General features: G+C 42.9%; 2 protein-coding genes across 5 annotated transcripts in view; one reads left to right on the forward strand and one right to left on the reverse strand.

Moving 5' to 3' along the window:
• Positions 1 to 4,783, forward strand: part of RCAN1 (regulator of calcineurin 1) — a 31,781-nt gene extending 26,998 nt beyond the window's left edge. For 2 of the 4 annotated variants that reach the window (XR_014525396.1, XR_014525397.1), the window contains exons 4-5: positions 648 to 3,045; positions 3,165 to 4,783. Coding sequence is in view for 2 of the 4 variants with exons in the window: in XM_083500251.1 (XP_083356377.1) it covers positions 648 to 826 (179 nt within the window). In the remaining 2 variants the exon portion in view is untranslated. Of the gene's footprint in view, positions 1 to 647 lie in introns of all 4 variants that reach the window. The other 2 variants (XM_083500251.1, XM_083500252.1) reach the window with 1 other exon arrangement.
• CLIC6 (chloride intracellular channel 6) overlaps positions 1 to 24,180 on the reverse strand; it is a 131,872-nt gene that overhangs the window by 59,221 nt on the left and 48,471 nt on the right. The window lies entirely within an intron of this gene.

A 24,180-nucleotide genomic window follows, 5' to 3' on the forward strand; every position in this document is an offset into this window, starting at 1 on the left:
TTACTATTCTGCATGTCTCAGTCCTTATTGGATTATGTGGTGTTTTTTGAACCTTCAGGATTTTTCTCTCTCAAGATCTTTGTAATTCTGCAAATGTCAGGGTTCCCCTTAGTCAGGCCACACACTTTCTGTGTGAGTGCTGCCATTTTGACACATAGAGATTGTCACACATCTCTGAAATTTCAGATAGAGGGGATGATACTGGGGGAATCTAAACCAGCTGAAGTTTATAAATTTGTTGATAGTATATATGTTGATTCTGCGTTACATTTGCTTGTTAATCATAACTTTCACTTGCTGAAGAAGCAAAATTTGAAAAGGAGAATGAAACACCCCATAGCTCCCCAGGATGTGAGAAACTATTGCTGATTTGTGAGTTCATAACTGGAAGTTGAGAGGTAGCAATCAGGATTAAAAAGGGGTAATCCATGATCATGTTATCCTACTGTTTAAAAATAAACAATGAGCTGCTCCATGCAACTGCTCTGAAGATCTGGGAAGAGGAGCAGGGAAAGGAGCTCTAATGCCTCCCTTTCCTTTCCTTTCCTCACCACAACACAGAGCTATTAGTTCTACTGGGGGAAATGTACAAGTATTTTATATCTACAGTTGTCTTACCACTGTTGCTATTTTTAAAAACATTTTAGGGGACAAGTATGAACTTCATGCTGCAACAGAAACTACTCCCAGTGTTGTTGTCCACGTGTGTGACACGAATGAAGAACGTGAGGCAGACGCAGAGAAAAAAGACGCCAAGAAAGCAAAACCCAAACCAAAAATTATTCAAACCAGAAGGCCAGACTATACTCCTTCTTACCAAAGTTGAACTACGTAGAGCTTTGAAATGTTCCAAACTTGCATGCTCAAGGGAGACATTGAGGAAATGACATCATAAATCTGATGACATTAGAGGTGGAAGCAGCAATTCTAACATACAGATGTTTTAAGAAAGGGAATGTCTTCATTTGTTTGTTTTAATGCTGCACGTTGGCTGACAAGACCAATCCCAAAATGAACTTCTGAATGGTTGTCCTGGAGAATGATTAAATAGTGGCATTGGGGCAAAAAGCATGTACTGTTGTGCTTTAGGGCTATTTTCAGATACTCCAGACTTCTGTTACAAAGCAGCTGAGGATGCCTTCCCTATTTATGTATGTCCCTGATAAAGTCCTCCAATTCATAAGTTAGCATGGTTGCCATTCTAAAATACACTCACTGATAAATACACTCCATTGGAATCAGTAGGGCATACAAGTAAGTATGTTAGAGACTGCAGCTTGTATATGACTTATGGTGGTAAAGAGATGATTTTAATGCAAAAGGGTGATGTCCAACATTAGTCATAACCCGAGTTGACCCATTGAAATCAGTGGACCTGATGTGTCTACTCTGAGTATGACTAACATTGAATATTAACCACAGTAAGATATATTTAATCATTTTTTCTATTAGATTTTTTGCATGCCTGTAAAACTTGAGAAGTTTAACTTCCTCTGCATTTTCCAGTTTTACATTATCTCAAATACTGATTTATCAGTTTTCCTTCTGAATTATGTTTATATTGGCATTCATTTTTCAGTGGGGACAGATTTTTAGTGAAGTTATGTGCAATATCCCCTTTTAATGTTAACTGCCAATGCATGGTTTATCTAGAAAACCTATAAAACACTTGTGCACATTTTAAGTGGGTTGACAATTTTAAATTATTCTAAATGACATTATTTAATATTGATTTAAAATACATTGACTTCTTTACCGATCAGAAGTACAAGAAACCCGCAGATAAAGCTGACACTGTGTTGTTACAGTTCACAACTGAGAGAGAATATAAGCTTGCCCTAGCCACAAACTTGTAAATTTATAACTGTTGGTGTTTAAATGTTGTTAATGGTGCTTGAGCACATCTAGTGTGAAAACAAATGTGAAATGTGGCATTTGTGAAGGTTGGAGTGCCTTTTCCTCATGAATTCCTGGGAGGATTGTTGCACTAGCTGTAAGATTATTTAATTTTTTAATTGGCAGTAGATAGTTATATCAAATATTTTCTGCTAAAGCATCATCAAGTAAGTATATTTCCCATTGTTTGATGCAGAGCCACAATGCTTTTTCTTCTCTTTTTAGTGCTTTGTGTCTGAGCAGCAATTTATTAGCTACTGCTAACAGTCTAGCGGTAAATGGTGTTCAAGCTTTTTTGTACCATATTTACAAGCAAAATTTACTGCACAGTGACATCCCACATCAAGTATTACTAGGAGTTTTCTTTTAGAATGGATTATTGAAATGAATTTTAAAAGGCTTTTAAAAATAAACATTTCACAATTTGTGATGTCTAAGCAAAGGTTTTTTCTCTGTTTGTTTTTTTCCTAATGTGAGGGATTTCGTGCTGCTTGTACATTTCTAGAAACTATAAGAAGCTGGATATTTCCATGCAGATGTCAGTGGGAGCTCTGTTTTAAGAGAACCTGTTCTGTCAGAGAAATTTTAATGAGAGGTTTTTCACTATGAGTTGTACCATCCTTCTCGGAACAGATGTAGCCAGGATAGTATAAATAGCTTGATTAAGTCAGCAGTACAGAGTGTACTGTATTTGTAATATTCCAGCTTTGCCCAAGAAGTGTGTTTTTAAAAACTATGAAGTCCATTCAATGCAAGTACAAATGAAACAACAGTATGTATTTGTTTTCTTTCAAAGGGCAACCAAAAAGCTCCAGGGTGTCATGCTGCAGATCTTGATTGTATTACCGCCTTTTTCTTATACTGTATAAACTGCTCCTATATTTGTAAATGTTTTAAATACCCACTCTACAGACCAGTTAAACTGGATGACTATTTAAGGTTATTTAAACTTACAAGTAAATGCTGTTGAGGTCATTAGGGCTTAATTTTCTTTAAGTTGCAATCCTGCAAATAGGGCTCCTTCAGTGCCATTGATATCAACGGTTTAATCTGTCTAACTATATAGGGAAAGCTGCAGTCCTTAGTCCCACTGAACCCAAATGTTCAGGTATGTCAGCTGGACTGCTTTATAGAGTTTACCTACACCAGGCATGGCCAAACTTGGCCCTCCAGATGTTTTGTGACTATAATTCCCATCATCCCTGACCACTGGTCCTGTTAGCTAGGGATGATGGGAGTTGTAGTCACCAAACAGCTGGAGGGCCAAGTTTGGCTATGCCTGATCCTACACTGATGAATTACTGCCTAATTGTCATGTATTAAATACAGAATGCAAACAAGACACAATATGCTATTTGCTTATAAAACCAGTCCACCTTATGACATGCAGCCCTTGGGAAATACTTCACTGTGGCAAGATGTGATATCGTACATTGCAGCAAGAGAGGAATGGCAGGCGGGGAGAATGCCCTTGTGCTCAAGTCCTGCTTCTGGGCATCCCACAGGTATCTGGTTGGCCACTGTGGAAACAGGATGCTTGACTAGAGGAGCCACTGGCCTGATCCAACAGGCTCATCTTACGTGTTAGCCAATGCTCCACTCATCCTGTCTCACGTCAGTTCATTCAGCTGGTGTACAGGGCTTGCTATTGAAAGAAGGCAAGGCTATGTGGTTTGCTGTAGCCTTAGTCCCTTTAGATAGCCCAGGAATGGACCAGAGCAACAGCTGAGCTACTGTAGTGCATTCTTTATCTAATTATCCACCGCAGGGATAGGGAATCTGTGGCCCTCCAGCTGTTGTTGGATGACAGCTTCCATCATTCCTCATCATTGGCCAGGCTGGCTGATAGGAAGACCACCTCCCCATGCCTGACTTGTTACTAGCTTGCCTGCACATGGCAAAACTTTCTGGTGGTCCTTCCTCTTGTAGTTGTACATGGATACAGCTTTTGATTGGAATTTAGTAATCGAATAATTCTTCTGAACCTAGCAGTGCTCCTTTGCATCCCACCTAATTTTCTTTAATGATAATGAGAAAACACATAGAGGTGTGGTTTCTAGTGTTATATCTAAGATGCCGCATGAAGCAAATGGCAGGCTTGGTGAACTTAAGTAGGCTGAAATATTACGCAAGTTTAGTTGGTGTGTAAATGAGCAGTATTGAACAGAAGTGCTCCTGGCTCATGGAGAGTGGGGACTAGGGAGTTCCAGGAATTGCCCATGCTTGCATCTTAATTTAATTACTACTTATTGCTATGAACACAACTTTTTAGCACAAGTTTATTATTTGCAGTACTTTTTTATGATAGCTTTTTTTTAAAAAATGTGCACAATTTTGTCCATATTTAAATAGACATATTTTTATATCAAATGTAATAAATTCAAAAGGAATGATGGTATGAATTGGTTGCAGCTCGTAGAAATAGGGCACATGTTCAGAGATGTAAAATTTAAAATATCTGCACCCCAATTTTCTAGTTTACAAGTAAAATATTTGAAATGTTAGCAGCAAAGTCCTTGCATGTGAGTGGAACATTCCAGCCCTTGACTTTTCATTTCAGATCCTTTCCTTGCTTGATTCATTTGCATTGATAAAGAGGTTATGAAGGGAGTTCATGATTCTTACAAAATAAATGGTCAGAGTATATATTATCTTTCCAGATTTCTTGGTTTGTTTGTGTTTAAACAGTAGAGCAGGAAACTCAGCAGTCACAGAAATAACCATATAAAATGCATAGAAATCCAACCTAGCCTATTTATTTTTATTGCTCCTGTGGGTGAAATGGGGTCTGCTTGAGATAGCCAATGTTATATGTTTTGTTCAATTGCTATGGGCAAATGTGCATAGAGACTTTCATACTTTATAATATAAATTCTACAAAAAGGCATGTGTTTGTGTTGTGTTTATTATTAAATCTCCTGAATCAGAAACCGGAAAGAAAAAAACTAGATGTTTAACTTTGATTCTTCTATTCAAAATGAAGAGTCTGAAAACTTGTTAGTAGAGATACTTCCCTTGTCCTGCAGGTGGAGCTAAATATCCAGGAATATAACACTGATTTGAATTGATTTTTTTTTTTTTTTTGAGGATGGTGATGATAAGCTAGAGGCTCTGTCCCACCAAGAATATTTAATAAGAACCTGATCAAGAGCAACTTGTTTTATCAATACCCTTTAAAAACGTTACCTCTATAGCAACAAAAAAAGCTGAAAAACGCTGCACATATTCAAGTTGTCCCAGCATATTGCATAATAAGTTCTTCAGAAAGCCAGGGTGTAACATGGGTTGTTGGCACTCGGGGTGGGGCCAGTGTTGAACTGGACAGTGGTCAGTCCCTTCACTGGCCAGTGCCTAATCAAGGAGTCTCTTCTTGCAAACTAGCCCAAACCTGGGAGCAGAGATAAGGCAGAGAAATGTGAAGCCAGGAGCGCCACTGTGTCACCGCACTCTCCTGTCCTTGCGGCAAGGCATTCTGGGCAATGCATATGGCTCTGGCAGTGCTTTCCCATCCCCCTCTCTCTCTCCTTCCCTCCTCATTGGGCGGCACAGCTGTTGCTCTCTTGCTTTCTCCATCTCGGGTAACCCAGGATCAGGGCACACATGGGCATCCCTTTGCCAGCACCCCAGCCTTGAAGGCCCAACCTGGGCTCGGCCTACCTCCCTGCAGCTCTAGCCTTGATGAGGGAGCCTGTCATGCGGGAGCCTGGTCGCACCCCCTCAGAAATTTGCATCCAGGGCCACAACACCCCTAGCCCTCCTTTGCTACGCCACTGCTATTGACCCATCTAGCCCAGTGTTATTTTTACACTGACTGGCAGTAGCTCTCCAGGGTTTCAGACATTCCCAGACCTACGAGGAAATGCCAGGAAGTCAATCAGGAACTTTCTGCATGCAAAGCAGATGCTCTGTCACTGAGCTATGTAGGGCCCTTACCCTGGTTGAAATATTACCTCAGCCATGAACTTTACCAGGTTAACAAGGGGCAAGTACCTTTCACTCAGATTCAGCCTGCGCTTTGTCCTTCCATCTTCAATATAGGGCTAATAAAGAACAATAATTACTGAGAATGTATATTGAGGGTTGCCAATGTGGTGCCCCTGGGAACATGGTTGGCACAGCAGCTTTTTGTTTCCCAACTGAAATTAGGCTTAGAAAAGCATTCTGTTATATCCAGTAGACCAGGTTGTGCTGCATGCCTGGCTAGTCTGGTGTCCATAACAGGTTTTCTGGTTTGCAAATGTGCCAACAGGACCCAAAAAGGTTGTTGACGATGTCTACGAAGCAAGAAGCAGTTATCTGGGAATCGGGTGCCAACCTGAATAAAATTATGGGGGGGGGGGTAAGATCCACCCTGCATAATTGATCACATTATATGGGGCATTCACGCCATTTGAATGGCAATGCCCATCAAATGGGGGGGGGACTCAGCCCCCTCAAGCTCCTAGGGGTTGGCTCCTATGCTGGGAATAGGAGGGAAACTGGCTGAGATCACCAAGTTTTACTGGCCCTACTCCAACAAAACCTCAGCCCACAAGAAATTTACCCAGTGAAGCTTGTTCTGCCACTTCTTGCCAGAGTTTACCTGCTTACTTTCTGTGCATGTCACATAGCTGTTAAAAGCACAGAAACAGCACCAGTTGGGGGGGGGGGATGTTAGTAACCCCATGGGGGGAGAAGTCAGTCAGTAGATCAATTCATGAGGTTTTTGGGAGAAGAATGAGAGGCAATGCACCTTTCTATGTTGAGTCATGGAGCTCTCTCACCTACTAGTCAGGGCCTTGCTAAACTTTCGCAATACATGACCTGGGCAAATCAGTTGGTAAGCTCCATGACTCTGAAGTGGCACAATTAGGCCATTTTAGACTCTGGGCTTAATGGACATATGGAAGCTCCCCTCTTTTGTTGATCCTGCAACCAGGGCTTTTTTTTTTAGCAGGAACTCACCAGAACTCAGCTCCAGCACCATTGGACACCATTGCCATTATAAGAGAACAAGGGAGGTGTTCGTGGTGACTTCCAGCACCTCTTTTTCTAGAAAAATAGCACTGCAGGCAACTACAGTTGCTTCAAAATGTGCTAAGCCTGCTTTTCTACATTTGGAGTCCCTCCTGCACATTCTGCTGAGCAAAGCCCTGGATTTCTCCTCCAGTGTCCTGTTGTGATAACACCATGGGTGAATTTACCCTGTGAAGATTCTTGAGAGGCATCATGAAAGGAGAGAGGGGATAAGGGCCATCGGGTCAGGATAAATAAAGCTGCAAGCTAAACAAATTCCCCAAACATAAAATTTTAGTCAAAACTGACAAAAATCAAAACGCATAACTACAAAGTGGGAAGCATATTGGTTAAAAGGATTGTCAAAGCCCATGAACTGCCTACACTCCAGCAAAATAAATTATTGTGGATTATGCTTTTCCAGAGCCCCCCAATATTTTGTTCAAGTTGGCGCTTATGTCTTAATGGTCTGTTGTCCCTCTGTCTGTTTGTTGTCTTCAGTGTCACAAAAGTCTGTGCTTTGTGATGTGTGGCTGGAAATAGGCTGTACATGTACACAAAACACGAGGATAAAAAGTTCCAAAACAAGAACTCACTAGTATGGTGCTAGATAAGACTAGCATATTTTATTCAGAGACAGAAGTTGCTCACATTTACTGCCATTTGTATTATTTTCCTTTAATAGTTTTTATGATAATCATTTCTTTCAAATTAAACAAGGTATTTTACAGCCTAACAGAATGCCAGCCTAGAGTTAAACAAACCCAGTCAGAAAATCGGATAAAAACACTCTTGCCAGCAGAACTTCAGATCTCAGCCACAATTAGCTGAGACCTCATTACTCTTCAAAGCCCATCCAAACAAACATAATTTTGCCTGCCTCCACAATCATGCCAAAGGAGCAATGCACCCATACTTGTTTGTCTAGACATGCAATTATCATAACAGCCAAATTCACCACCAATTTACTGAAATGCTGATGTGGTTACTTTGCAGCATTGCAACTCTATGCAATAATGACTTTATCTTGTTCTAAGCACATCTGTTTGAATGAGAAAAGAAAGGTATAAACAACTTGTTCCATTTCATATGTGGAAACATCCATACAAACTCTTTTCTTTTCCCTTCCAAGGCTGAAGGAGAGTGGTGACTGGGCTCCCATGTCACTTGAGGCAAGGAAGGATGGGAACTAAAGGTGCTTCCAGATGACATGTTTATGGAGCTTTCATCCCAATTTCTTTGCAGGGAAATTAGATGATGTTGACCATTGATTGAGCATTCATTCAGATTTGTTCGTGGGGAGATTAGATGAGATTGCATCGAAGTGTCAGCCCATGCTTTCCAGCACATTTTCTCATCACTTTCTTCATTGCAAAAAAAGTCTGATCATTGGAGGGAGCTGGCTGCTTGTGCAAGACCTCACAATCAACAATAAATGCACAACCTGAATTCCCTGGTATGTGATTGAATCCCACCCTAAAATAGGAACAGTCTGAAAGCACCCGAAGTCCCTTCTCCTCTGCCTCTTACTCCTAGAGAGTTCTTAGCTCAAATGCTTCTGTATTCAAATACAGTTGAGCCCCAAATTCTCCACCACCCCCTGCCTGCCTTGCAATTTTCCACTGGTATAACTGAGCCCTCAAACCCAGCCCTTCAGAGGTTCATCAACCACCATCAGCACCTTCGGTTATTAACTGGTACATAACAATCCTGCATTTCTCCAGCAATGTGTTGCATATGGAAACATTGACGCAACTTTTAATTATAGCCTGCCACTACTAATACAGTTGCAGTATGTAGGTCAGTAAATCTCCCCTCATAATTCTTTGGTCTCGTGTTGCTGTGTACAGTAATCTGTGCAGAATGGCTGCTGTGTCTGCTTACTTTAACGAAGCACATATTATTTTACAAGCGAGCCTTTGTAGTTGGTGTAATGCATCTCTTACCCACGTTGCATTACCACTTCATTCATCAGTATGCAGACAAAAAGTTCAAAAGCAAGGAGTGTGGTGCAAGACAGCACAAACAATTTATTATCATTATTCGGAGGAAGAAGTTATTCAACAAGGCACAAATAATAGTAGATTTGTTTTGAAGGGAAATTCATTTTGAAGTGTTTGTGTTATCATGTCCTCAACTCCCTCCAACTTGTCTCAATCCAGCACAACTTAATTTGCCTATTTATGGCCTCAGGTTGCTCCTCTGAGAATGCTAACTATGCTAATGAGGAAAAACAGATGTGCCTCTTTCAACAGCTTATTGGCCTGTTCCTCGCCCACATCAGCACCTTTCAGGATCTCAGCGGATGCGGGGGCTGTACGTAGGAGTGTTTAACAGAGGAAGAGGAGTCACCTAAGTTAAAAGCTATTCTTATTATGCAAATACAGCCATCCCACATCAGGTGCACCAAACATGCCAGCTCATGCACTTTGTTCTCCCAGTGAAGGAAGGAAGCCACAGGCATTGTCACAGACCACAAAATCAAAGCCCTGGATTATAGAGCAGGAAGAGACGCCTCTGGCTCAACTGCTTGCTCTAAGGCAGGAGCCACGCGAGCTGCAGCCTGACTAACATGGATCCACTGCTGGTCACTTTATGATAATATATTTACAGTTTACTCCTTGATAAACAGGAAGCAAGCTGCTTGATGAACTCCAGTTAAGTTGCTCCAGAAAAATGCGGCTTAACTAGCCAGGAAAACTGCTTCATGTTTATCCAGGGGCAAATGATTTGGGGATGAACATGACTGCAAAGAACTAAAAACACTTCTAATTGTGAAGAGAAGTGTTGTTTTTTAAGGAAGCAATTCAGTAAAAGCCAAGATGTGACAAACTCTGGCGGTGAGCCTATGCGCACTACTTGTGAGTAGCTGCTATGCACAGGATCTTTCTGACCGTACACCCATACACAGCCCACGTCTTCAGCGCCTGCATGGACTGGGGGTCGGGAGCACTTTCTTCGACCTTCCGATCGCAGGAACACAGGAACAGCAGCACAGCATTCCCCTGGAACAGGTCCTGGTGCTTTCTTACATTTACTATTTGCGATTGTGAGCACCTCAAAAGCAGCAGAGTAACGGAAACAAAACTGTGGAGGTTTTGTTGCATACCTAATTTTATTCCTACTGATTAAACAAAATAAAAGAACATAACAAACATGCATGAGAGAATCAGCTCTCTCATACTGCCATCTAGTCTCTAGACAGACCAAAAAAACCAGGACACAATGCTAGGGATGGAAGTCTGGGAGAGTGGTTTCCGCCCCCTCCTTTCTCAGAGACAGAAAGTAAAACAAACATGATCTGGTAATCTTTGCAATGGGAGGGATGAAAATACTGACACTTTCTGCATCATCCCCTGTGATTTAGAACAGTGCTTTTCAAACCGAGTTCTGGGGAACTGTTGGTGTCATCAATGCTAAGCTCAGGAATGGTGGCCAAATTTGACTGAAAGACAACTTGCCCAGATGGTTTGGTGTCAGTGGTGACCTGCGAAGAAAGAGACAGGCCCAGTGTGGTGCCTCCTTCCAGGATGATTAAACTTATTCCAGAAGGCAACATACAACTTCCATATATACAGCTAAAAAGAACACAGAAGCAGCCCAATGACCCAATGCATGTGAATTCTAATACACTTCCTAATGGGATAGCTCAAAGGTCGGGGGGGGGGGAGAGAGACTGAATGACTGGGGCATTGCATTTCTCCCAGGGTGGGTAGCCCAGCCCCTTGCACCACCAACCACAGGCGTACAGACTCCTTTACACAGACATTCTGTGGCAGCTACACAGAAATTCCTAATAAGTCCCATCACTTTTATGAGTTGGTGGGTGCCAGACTCCTATAATTCCTGTATCCAGTAAGTGTTGGGATTTAATCAAGGTTTTGAGTGTTAAGCTGGATGCCGGACATCTAATCCCTGTATCCAAAAAGCTAATCGGGCCAGGCTAGCTTCCTAGGAGACCAAAGGAAGGGGCTCTGAGGGAGATGCAAATGGGAGCCCCTCCCTCATCTCACAGATAGTGGGAAGGAATAAAGGCAGAGTAGCAGAGAAATGGTTGAATCCAAAGTTGTGGCTATGGGAGAAGCAAGAACTTTTGGGAGTGCTGACACTGTAAACCCCTCTATTGTAGGGTCAGGTTGTATATATTTGTAAATAACTCATTTATCAGAAAAACACCAGTCTCTACTGTGCTTCATTCCCAAAAGGAAATATGGAAACATTGGGGTGGCATGCAACAGTATGTTCGTTTGATTTACAGATGTGGACAATTCAAATTTTAATGTTAGTCATTTCTGTAATGTTTCCAAAGCATTGAATGCCTTCAGAAATTGGGTAAAAACTCCCAACTACTGATTTGGTTTTGGTAGCTAGCTATTTTATTCTCTTCTAATAGTTCTGTCCTTTAACTACTCCACTAAAACTTACTGGGTTCAGATGGATCTGAGTTAGGATATTGGTCATCTACACAACTTCTGAATTCCTTTGCAGTGGAAAGGGCAAAAAGTTGTGCACACCTCACCCAACAACCACACTAAGTCAAAAAGGCCGTGTGCCAAAGCTTATTTACTTGCGTTACTTAATGCCCACTCAGCAATATGTTTCCGCTAGTGCCAGAATGACAGTGCGTCTTGGTATAAATCACTGGCAGCTTGACATTATGGATGACATAAAAGCTTGGCTGACCTGGATTCCTCCAAATAACTGCTGATGTGTTTCAGCTTACAACAGCGTCATCCCTGCATTACCCAAGATACAGAGCAGCACAGATTGTGCCAAGCTTAAACATAGATCTTGGAAAGTGAGATTGCAGAAAAACAAAATAAAACAAAAACATTTCAAATTCTCTTAGACACAGAACACACTCATATTGCCCTCTTAATGTTGGTTTGGTGGTTCCAGAGAGCAATAAAATTGTCTCCGCACTCCACACCCCGCTTTTTCAGTCTTCCTATTAGACCTACCTACGTTTGTTTTCATCTTTGTTGAATAATATATTCAAGATTTTTCTGGATGTAGGTAGAGCCAGCATGCTGGAGATGAAGCGTGGTACCCAACTGAACAGTTCCACTAATGCAGGCGCTTTTGCCTACCAAAGAACATCCTCTCTTTCTCTCTCTCCTCCCTCCACATTGCCTGTCCTGGCCTTCCCCTCACTCCTTAAAGAGTTTGAGGAAGGGGTGCCAGGAGAGGAGAAAGAGGGCCGTTGTGCAGTTCAAACTGCTTGCACTAAGCAAAACTGTTTAGTTGGATACTGCCCTCTACTCTCACTTATTGTAGAGTACTCACATTCGTTCTTTAAAAAGATGGCAGTGAAGTCCAAAAATTAAGTGTTGTATGAGGAAATACATTAACTGTCTGCCAGTTAAATTCATTAGGTGACCACAGTTTCTAGTATTATGGGAGACAGAAAGAAAAAAAAATCTATCTACTTTGTCTATGCTATGAATAATTTTATAAACATCTAATGTCCCTCCTAAGGCATCTTTTCTCCCTGATTGGCTTTTTAAACTGCTGTCATATCACAAGGAGTCTGAACTGATGCTCCTCACACACAATCCCAAGAACTTACTGAACTATTTACTGGCTAAACCAAGATACCTTTGCCAGATCAGCACCACCAGTTCAAACCCCATCAGTTTAAATGTGTTTTGGATGTGCTTGGGATATATATATATATATATATATATTTGTTTTCGTAGATTTTCACGGGTACAGGAATGCAGGTTTTGGTGTCCTCGGGTGTCTTCCCGTGTAAAAGTTGGGGTGTCTAGGCGACGTTTCGACGAGGTCTCACTCGTCATCTTCAGGCTGGTGCTTTCGGCTTCTTGTTACTGGAACAGAGCGGGATCTCAGTGTTTGAGTTCCTATAAATACTGTAGAGGGGTGTGGTGTATTGCCTCAAAAGTTCTGGGCAGAGGGGAAGTTCCCAGGCTAGTGTTCTTTTCTTCTTTTGTTCCTTAATTACTTGAGGGATATCTTGAGTGATTTCTTGAGTGATATTCTGAGTACCACTTAGGTGGGTCATTAGGTGTGGATTAGTTGCTAAAGCCTTCGTGTCTTGACCTCTTGAATTTGTGAAGAGTTTTTCTGGGAAGATGGCTGTACTGCACTTAGTTGTGCTTTGGCTTGGCTTCGTGTATAGGGGCGAGCTGTGGTTTTGTGCCCTGTGCCAGCCAGATCTGTGTAGGGATTGCAGGGGGGTGCAGCATCCGGAGGTGCCACTATGGTTTGGTTACTGGATGGTGTCTGTAATTTATCTGTGGAGAGGGTCTGGGTTTGGGTCTGGTGTGGTTGATTGGTGGTGGCGTTCTGTGTGCCTCTGGATCTGGTGTCGGTTTTTGTGGGGAGGGCTAATTTCCAGATGTCTGGCAGGCGGGACGTGTCGTCACGCTTGTTCATGTTGTGAGGGTGTTTCTCTATCTCGATGGCTTCCATGATTATTCTCTTGTGGTGATGTTCCATGTTAAAGAGCAATTTGGAATCTGCAAAATTAATTTCGTGTCCTGTTTCTTTCATGTGTTGGAAAAGAGAGGAAGATTTTTCTTCTTTTTTGACGGCATTCTTGTGTTCTGCGATACGTGCATTTATTCGTCTGTTTGTTTGTCCAATGTACGTGGCTGGGCAGACTTTGCAGGGTATTTCATAGACCCCTTGGTTTTCCAACTGGATTTTATCTTTGGGGTTTCTGAGGATATTGGCTATTTTTTGGTTGGTGCAAAAGGCTGTTTTGATATTGTGTTTATGGAGGATTTTGCTAATTTTATCTGTAGTGCCCTTGATATAAGGAAGGAGGGCCATGCCATTGTTTTCTTCCGTGTCTTGGTTTTTGGGGGGTGTTTCTTTTTGGATTAGCTTCTTAACCCTGTTTTGCTGGTATCCATTGGCGATTAACACATTTGAGAGATTCTGTAACTCAGTTGTCAAGTGGTCTTTGTCAGCCAGGCGTTTGGTTCTGGAGATGAGGGTCTTGGCTACGGAGTTTATTTGTGCAGGGTGGTGGTGTGATTGAGCATGTAAGTAGCGGTTGGTGTGTGTTTTTTTCCGGTAGATAGTGTGTCCTAGGGAGCCATCAGGTTTTTTGTAGATTAGGACGTCAAGGAAGGGAAGCTGGTTGTTGGCTTCTATTTCCATAGTGAATTGTATTTTGGGGTGTAGGCTGTTGAGATGTGTGAGGAAGCTATCTAGTTTTTCTTTCCCGTGTGGCCAAATTACAAAGGTGTCGTCAACATATCTGAGCCAAAGTTTGGGTTTGTGTTCTGACTTGTCTAAAGCATTGGTTTCAAAGTGTTCCATGTACAGATTTGCGATGACCGGTGAGAGGGGTGATCCCATAGGTGCTCCTTCTATCTGTTTGTATCTTTGTCCATTGTGGATGAAGTACGTGTTGGTTAGGCAGTGGTTGGTCAGGTCCAGGATGTATTCGGGGGGATTGTATTTGTTTTGAATGGCTGTCAAGGCTTCATTAATGGGCACTTGTGTGAAGAGAGATACAACATCGAAGCTCACAAGTAGGTCATCGGGATGTAGGTTTTGCTTCTTTATTGTTTCTATGAACTGGAAGGAGTTTGTAACGTGTGAAGAGATGGATTCTGCATAGGGCTGAAGTTGCTTAGCGAGAAATTTAGCGAGATTTTGTAGAGGTGAGCCTATGGAGCTGACTATTGGTCTGAGTGGTGTTCCTTCTTTGTGTATCTTGGGGAGGCCGTAGAGTTTGGGGCATCTGGATGATTTTTCTCTGGGGATGATTCTTAGCTGGATTTCTTCACTGATATATATATATATTGCCCCAGTGCATAATATTACCTTCTATTTAATTCAGTGGTGGCTGCAGCCCATTGGACAGAAGGAAGAGAGACCAACAGTAGGTGGAGCCAGACTCAATGACAGACAGGATCACCCCATGAATGGTTGCAAGTAAGGAGGCAGGCTGGTGGGGGCTGGTTAATGGCAAACTAAAGCTCATGGGGAAATGCACTATATGTCCAAATAGACCAGCCTCCACTGATTTCATTACACTGAACCTCACTTGCCATTTTGCTACCCAGTTTGGTGAGATCCATTTGGAGCTATTCACAGTAATCTGAGGATTTCACCATACTGATAGTCAAACCTTGGTTGCCGAACACCTCCGTTTTGGAACGTTTTGGCTCCCAAATACCAAAAACCCAGAAGTAAAGGCTCCTGTTTCCAAACGTTTTTAGAAAATCAAACGTCCGACGCGGCTTCCGCTTGAGTGCAAGAAGCTCTTGCAACCAATCAGAAGCCGCGCCTCGCTTGTCAAACGTTTTGTAAATCGAACAGACTTCCGGAATGGATTACGTTCGACACCCCAGGTTTGACTGTACCGTCCACATTTACACTGTTTGCATTTGGTGGAATTGTAATGCCAACTCTTTGATCTCATAAATGCTCTGTGTGTTTTCGCTATCCACCTGTCTACTTGCTGTTTTCACATGGCTATTCCTGATTTCAGTTTGAGCTCTTGATTCTGCTGTTGTTGCAACAATTTGCTTTATACCATAGAATTATGGTCCTTCTGTCCTTCAGGTCAGTAGTGATATGGAATGAAACCTCAGGGTCTGATTCATCACTGATCCATGTTTTTGTCCTAAGCCATACCTCAGAATAGTCACCGGTCTTTAAGACATGCATTGAAGATAGGATCCTAGCAATGCAATATTGCAGAGAGCAAGTGTAATCTAGTCTGTTTATTGGTTTCTCAAATGAATTGCTCTGTTTTTATGATACTGCCTCTAGCTTTGACTTTCATACCTGCTATAGAAAGCAAATGGGTCATTTATGTCAACACACTTAATTGATTTACCCATAAGAATTATTAAATTTTATGAAGTATGAGATAAACCCGCATGTGATGAAAAACTAAGTTTCAAGATCTGTTACAAGCACACAGAAGGCTGTACATAAGGAACTGTTAAATATAACTAACTCATTGTGTATTTTGCTTCTAATATCTTTTTCCCCCTCTAACACTTAAGCTTTTATTTTGATAAAGTTAACTGTCAAGGTTAATTGAACAATAGCTAAAAAGGACTGTCATTTTATATAACAAAAATGAATGACACTTCTTGTGACAGGCAACTTGGATGAAGTAAATGACACTTAACATTATGCAATTCTTCTGTGGATATGCAGTCCCCACCCCTAAGATTAAAAGAACATGATTTGTCAAGTTACAAAGGCAAATTATTACAATTAACAAGTAAGTTATTATAATAATATATTTTGCTGCACCTTGTAATTTCATTCCCACCAGCCCCAGCTTTCATTCCTCAAACCGAATACAATCTAAAGTACCAATAGTTCCATTAGAGGGTTGGTCTATCTTTCAATGTTCTCTGGCATGAATCCCAGGAACATAATGTATAACAGCGCATGATATCCTATGTACACCAGTGCCAATTTGTTTGTTATGGTTTAGGCTGTTTGTATCTTCTGTTTTTGACCACATGTTCTGATTCCTTACTGTATTTACTGTTATGAAATAGCTGAATTCCCTGAGGTTTCTCCTTGACAAGGCAAAGGACAATTTGATCAAAAGATGTTGGGACAAAATGGATACTAAGCTGAGGCTCAAGGCAGACAGGGAAAGTGGATTATCTTTGTAATAAGTAGTATTTCAGGACCAGCTATCAGTTCTTTTCACGTTATTTTATTTATATACTGCTCTTCCTCCAAGGAATGTAGAGTATTGTACGCACACATAAACGCACTCTGCAACAACCATGTGAGGCAGATTACACTGAGGGAAGGTGACTGACCCAAGGACACTCAGTTGTTGGAGCTTCATTTTGAACCCGAGTCTTCCCAGTCCTAGTATACCACTTAATGGTCTAATCCCAGGGCAGTCAATTGTTTTTCTGTTACATTCTAAGACTGGCATGAAAAATGGTCAGGGCCAGAGTTGAAAATGGGTGGGGTTAGAGCCAAAGGTGGGGGCAACCCCACTTTTCTTGCTGACACCTCCCTATTTATCTCTCTTTCTCACACACCCCTTTTCTTTTCCTTGCAACCAGGAGTGCTAACTTGGCCCCACAACTGTGGGTGCCCAGGGCTGTGGATGCCATGAAGCATACATGGCCCTGGCACTGAAATTTGTGGGTGCCCAGTCCCTTCATGGGGAATTTTGTGGGTGCAAGGCCCCAAGGAGTTGGCGCCTATGCTTGCAACCCACATAAAATTAGGTCAATGGTCAAATGAAATTAGACCACGGATTGCCCACTTCTGGTCTCTTCACTAAACCATACTGTGTTTCTTTCTTGTTTACTTGCTTTTTTCTGATGTAACTAAATCTTATGTGGTAGCTAGTGTAGAATAATGGCTAGGAGTGTTTGCTATGCACCCAAAAAATCCTTGGTTTGAATTTCACTATGATCTGATGAGGTGTCCATAGGAAGCTGCAGTTCTTAACTCAAGATTATTTATGAACATGTTCATGAACAAATTTAAGAGCAGGTCCTCACACTAATGTTTGGGGGACTTCAACTTCAACATCCCTCCAGTGGGAGAAACGTTCATTTACTCCTCCTTTCTGCACCCCTTAAACTACCCTGCTGCTTTGAGGTGTAGTGGAATCTTGAAGTAAGCAGTCTTACTGTCAGTTGACTTCTGGTTTAAAGACGTTCTCAAGGCAAATCTTAAAAAAAACTAGTACAGTGGTACCTCAGGTTAAGTACTTAATTCGTTCCGGAGGTCTGTTCTTAACCTGAAACTGTTCTTAACCTGAAGCACCACTTTAGCTAATAGGGCCTCCTGCTGCCGCCGTGCCACCAGAGCATGGTTTCTGTTCTCATCCTGAAGCAAAGTTCTTAACCCAAGGTACTATTTCTGGGTCAGCGGAGTCTGTAACCTGAAGAGTATGTAACCCAAGGTACCACTGTATGACCATTGATAACTAGGAAACACTGGCCTGTGAGCGCTCCAACTGGAGAACAGCCTTTACTAAAGGTGTCATGGACTTCGAAGAAGCATGAACTCAGAGCAAAAAGGAGAAACAAGCTAAGAGGAAGGCACGTTTGACAAACCCTCACCGTGCTCAATTCCCACCCGTGGAAGGAGATGTGGATCCAGAATTGGCCTCCACAGTCATGTACAGATTCACTGTTAAGACCGGAAGACAATCTTGACTATAAGTGATCGCTGGTGAAGAAGAAGAAGAAGAAGAAGAAGAAGAAGAAGAAGAAGAAGAAGGAGAAGAAAGATACATGAAATGGGGGGGGTGCTTTGCTTCAGGTAGCAAAATGCATTGAACTGGCCCTTGCCTCAGATAAATTTATCTCTTCTCTTCCTGGTAGTATGTTAATCCTTTCCCCCACATATACGCAGCTCCTTTGTTATAGACGTTCTCCTCCCTCCCTGCATGTACTGAGAATAACTCCAAGGATTAGGTCCAGGTATCAAGAAGTACTTATCCAATTATCATTTCAGTTTTTTCCTCCTCAGGCAAAGATAATATCTGAGGAGAATACCTCTCCCTCCACTCAAGGCAAGTTCTGTGTCATAGGCTACCTTCCTGTGGCTCAATGGGCACCATAATTCAGCAGCACTGTAAACCACTTCTCCTCAGGAAAATGCTTTGGAAACGCACAGCTGCTGCATTCCTCAGAAGTCTTCTTTTCTCACCTCAGGCATCTGTGACCCCAGGCATATTCACAGTCTTTCATATCTAGATTGACAAGAGTGTGGGATTCCTTCCCTTTTCTCTCTCTCCACCCTTCTGCTCCCTTTGAAAAAAAGGGGGGGGGACCTCCACAACACAGCCCCTTCCCAGGTTGCAGCTCTCAGCCATGTAATAAATAGCACACAATCCTAGGCTGGGCTACAGTAACACACCGTTTGTGCTGCTTTGGAATTATATTATGCCACGTGCTTTGTAAACTGTGCAGAAAAGGAGAACATCATCAATCAGTTTAGTGGCAAGTGAAGTTTATTTGACAAGCATAAGAGAGTTTTATATATAAAAAAAACAACTGAGCAGGAAGACTCATAGAGCCTGATCCCGAAAGCGGCAAATCCTTTTAGTACTGTCTAAGCCACTATTGATTCACATTAAATTAAGAAGGTATGTTCACATGTTATTCCAGAGACATATAACTTGGATTGATGGTGCTGGGCCTGATCCAGAAGTGTTTCAATGCAACAAAACAAATCAAAACCCTGCTGTTTCAGGGATCAGTTGTTTGTTTAGAGGCTATCCCATAAACGCTGGATTCAGAATGATGCAGTTTGCCTTCAGTGGCAAGTTTGGGCTGATAGAATTCGCCTCTCTGACTTATCTGCATGCGGAGGGTGTTGTGTGCCAAACATGCGACATTTAACGAACACTTTGAAGGGTGATATGGTAGATCTTATCTTAAAAGCCTTTTTTCTAAAATGTGTGAGTTGAGTAAACACATGAGTAATATCAGGTATAGTTTAGCCCCAAACCCTTTGAATAAAAATCCCTCAATGTACACTATACCTTTAAAGCACAAACACAGCACAACACTTTCTCAAATAATTCTAGGCACTGTAGTTTAAGATTTGCTACGTACTGTAACTGTGTGAACTAGCCTGGGGTGCTTTTCCAATGTGACCATGAACACTGCCTCGCCAAACCATAGACAGCCTTTCTACACTAAAGGGGGGAAAGGTTAGAAAATTCACTACCCTCTGCCTGGAATCCACATTTGGCATGAGGGCCAGAGGAAGAGAAAATGTGCTCCAGTGCCTTCTCTTATCCTTCTCTGCTCTTGAACCTAGCCCCTCTTTGTTTTCAGAGTGTGAATTGTTGGGAACAGACTGTCCTTTAACAACTTGAGAGCTTCCTTCAGGAGGGAAGAGGCACCGCATTATCCTCAGGGCTACTATCTGTGATAGTCTGGCCACTCAGTGTCAGAGCTGGTGAGCAGATTCTGTATCTAGTACATTGTTGCCCACAGGAATGAATAACATCCATTGAGCTGAATGGGAGAAAGTCAAGGTGCACGTCAGGGACATCCTTGGGATGGGCAAAACACCCCCATGTAGTTCAGAACATCAAATTCCTTCTAGTTCAGTGACAATTTAAGAATAAAATGCGGAACTGTAAGCCCTGGCGTATTGTTGTATTGTTTACAATGTGCAACAGTGTGAATGAGCATCTGAAAACTGTTCTTATTTTTTGAGAAGTTTGTCCAAGGGGAAAAGGGCATATTGTCCTTTAAGTAGGACAACATGCACAGTTTCTATGAAATAAAGGCATGATTGTACTTCAATGGCAGGGCAGCTCTTGTCCTGAAAACAACATTAAGAGCTTAGAGGTTCACAGCTAAGGTCAGTGTGACCTAGGGCTAACACGTCAGGAGCACCCAACCTGAGACAAAGGGCTTTTTTCAGTCGGAACTCACCGGAACTGAGTTCCAGGACCTCTTTGTTGTGTTCTGGCACCTCTGTAGCATTGAGGCGCCGTTCAGAGGTGGAGTGCGGCATGGCGCTTGGGGCTGCATGCAGAGGCGGAGAAAGGGGGTGCAGTGGGGGCGGACCTGCCGGGTGTCTTCTCTGAGGGGGGTGACAATTGGCGTGCAGCACGCCCGCAACTCCCAAGCCTTCCCAGAGCCATCGGGGGGAAGTGGCAGAGCTGTGTTGCTTTGCCAGCTGCATTCCCCCCTTCCCCCTTCATTTTGACAGGGAGGCTTGGGAGTCACGAGTGGGTGGTGTGCCAAATATCCGCCATCGTTGGCTTCCTCCACCCCCGGCTGCAGGGTGCAGGCCGCTCCGTGCCCCCAAGCAGCTTTCCCGCGTCTGGGAGGGAACCCTCCATGCCCCGCCCCCTCAGGAGTGCACTCTGCCCCCCTTGGGAGCACACCCCACCCCCTTGGGAGCGAGCCCACCCTGGGCAGCGTGGGCATATGCTCCACCACTGGCTGGATGGTGGAGGTGGAGAGAGGCACAGCGATTGGGGTAGGGCAGCTGTGGCAGAAGGCAACGTTGTAAGCCAGAAGTTTATTTTTCCCCCCTGCGGCAGCGGGGCGAGTGGGAGAAGAATAGAAGTCCTCTCCCTTAAAAAATCTCAACAACTCAGTGGGGGCAGGTCCCCCCCTGAAAAAACTCACCTCTTTTTCTAGAAAAAAAGCCCTGCTGAGCCCTATGGGTGGCTCCCTGGTGATGTCACAGGGACCCTGCTGATGGTATTAAGCATTAACCACAGTCGCTGAGAGCATGTCACTCAAATAAAAAAAGACACAAAGCCTAACAAATGAGCAAACACGGCACTGGCAGAAAATCAAGCTAGAAACCTTCGCTAAAAGGAGTGTTCCCAGGTCCACCTGAAGTTCGGGAGCCTGGGTAGGGGACACAAACTCTAGCTAGCTTGCATTGGGCCAGAAGGGTTTAAGTCTCCTCAGGCCAGGCCAGGCCAGGCCAAGCATTACTGCAGGCAGCAGAGGCTGCTCTTTACATGCGCTGCTTGTTCCTACAACCTTACACATTGCGCCAAGCATGCATCTGCACTCAAAGCCCCCTCCCCTTTTGGAGCCCACTCCAGTTCTTTTTCTTTCTCTGCGCTCCCACCACTGAGCCCCAGAGATGATGGTTTATTGGGAGAGGGGGGAGGGCATACCTCCCTGAGAGTCTGTGCAAGAAATTGCAGCCAGCTCTTGCTCGCCTGAAGCTTGCAAGCTGCATCCACAGTCTTCCTAATTTTAAAATATAAATTAAACTTGCATTTGCTCACCTGAAGATTCAAGCCCTCCTCTTGCCTCCAGGCAAACCTGGAGAATGCAGGTCATCCCTAGGGCTTTGGCAACCCTAGTGAGCCCGGCCACAGCAACTGCACATGGTCTTGATAATTGTGAAATTACTGATCAGCCGCGAGCACCTACTGTACCTAGTTGTAAAATATTGCTTGAATCAGGGTCGGAATCCATGGTGCAGTTGGGTAAATTGAGATTCTGAACTTAATGGTCCTGCTGGTGTTTTCCCTCTTCAGATGCTAAATGCAAATTGCTTCACTTACTTTAAAATGTGGTAAGTCAGCCATACTGTATTTGGGGCCCTGGATTTCTAAACCCCCCCCCCCCACAGCACCGCTGGTCAAAGTAAAAAAAATGGAGGTTCCAAGTTTTTGAACCATTAGCCATAGTTTACCAGCTCCTAGAATTGACATGCGGAGGTAGGCCAAAGTCTAGCATCACCCACTCCACCCCATTTTAGATGACGCGGCCATTTTGCTAAACGTAGGAAAGATTTTTGAGGCATTACAATTTTAAGATATACAAGTTTGAAGCAACAATTTCCAAGTGACACAAAGGACCTGTTTATTCTGGCATAAATGCAGTCACTGCTTTTGTTCATTGTTCTTCAAGATATCAGATCGTGCATTGTATGTTGCCAGTGCTGGATCTATTCCCAATGTGAAATACCAGGTTGGAACTGCAGACATAATTACAGATGAAGTTAGATAGATTGTAGTTTCCATTCTTATTAGTTCATTGTGGATGAATGAACCATGACATCAAACTTTCCAGTTTCTACATGTGCTAAGGTCAAACTAGACATGATGCGGGAAATATGTGACTGGGCCTCCCAGGGTCTTTTTCCAAGACTTAAAAGTAGCTGTTGGGTGGTCCAAACTGGACCAGGGTTGCAGTGCTAGGGGAGGTCTTTAACACTTTCCCTTCATGCAGTTTCCCTAATAAATTGCTTCCAATGGATGGGACTAAAGATTGGTGCAATATAGATACCTGTCCTTTTTAGGCTTCCATGGGAAATAGGCTACAGTACTGTAGCTTCAGAGGCAGCATCACTGAAGCTGAGGAAATGGCATGGAGAGAAAATGTTAATCCCTTTCCCATTTTCAAGTAGTCTGTCAAATGTAGCCCCTGCCCTCAGCTGCTTTTAAATCTTAAAAAAAAGAAGACATTGGGAGAACCGATTACAGATTTCCTACATCACACCTAGACTGACCTTAAGTGTCACATGTGTGTTGTATATGTGACAATTTCACCAGCATGTGCCACACCGTACTGAAATGCATAGGATGGAGGTGACAAACAAAGTGTTGGATAGTTCTAATTGATTGTCCCATTGATGTTGGTTGAAACCACATACTCGGACTGTGTCCATTTGAGGTTTAGATAATTTGAATTTGAAGATTTTACATTGTGCAAATATTTGTGCCAGTTCAAGGAATGGTATTTTTAGGGTGTGGTTTCTAATTTTAAGCCTTTCTGGTAAATATATCAGGTGTGGCTTTGTTGTGTTGACTCAGAAATAATCCATTGTTTTGGCAGTGATTTGGATTACTCCTTATTTTGGTAGCTAGATAAAGGTATTTGTATATGATATCGTATATACTACTGTATATGCAGACATAGACTTGCACCAGCTGTGGAATGGTAGGACATTCACGGTTCCTCTTACAGCACAGATCACTTCTTTTTACAATCCAGACTCTGGGGTTGCAGTGCTCAACTCGCTTTACTGGCCAAGGGAGCCGACGTTTTTCTGCAGACAGTTTTGCCAGGTCATGTGGCCAGCATGACTACGCCGCTTCTGGCAAAACCAGAGCAGCGCACGGAAATGCTGTTCACCTTCCCGCCAGAGCGGTACCTATTTATCTACTTGCACTTTGATGTGCTTTCGAACTGCTAGGTTGGCAGGAGCAGGGACTGAGCAACAGGAGCTCCCCCTGTCACAGGGATTCAAACTGCCGACCTTCCTATCAGCAAGCCCAAGAGGCTCAGTGGTTTAGACCACAGCGGGTCCCCAATAGGACTGTTAGGCTCTGTCTATTCATGCATCTGCTCAAGCGAATTCTCCGTGCTGATTTTCAGATATGCAAATTCAATAGACATGGAACAAGATGTTGAATGGTTGGCGTCGTTGTCTTCTGAAAAGATTGAGAATAAGCTTGTTTTCCTCACTAACCACATTACCACAAAAGGCCTTCACTGGTTTTTGCATCAATCACTAAGTATGTCACATTTTAAAATATAGGTAGCTTTGCTGCAGCCTCAATGTATGGAAAAATATCACACCATTCATATATACACTTAGGACTAAGGTGAGATTTGAACCTGGGACTTCAACAGCTCATTCTCTTAGCCATTACACAACACTGTAGCATGTGGCTTGACAGTCAAACACACCTAACCAGGATAACTTGAACCGAAAAACAAACAAAACCCACACACCTCCATCTGGAAGAGCCCTAAAAAAATAATAAATCTGAATATTCAGGCTGCTTACACACTATACCTTTAAAGCACATTCTTCCCCCTAAAGAATTCTGGGCCTGTAGTTTACTCCTCA

Source organism: Podarcis liolepis (assembly GCF_965112155.1).
Source record: "Podarcis liolepis genome assembly, chromosome: 4".
Taxonomy (NCBI): Eukaryota; Metazoa; Chordata; class Lepidosauria; order Squamata; family Lacertidae; genus Podarcis; species Podarcis liolepis.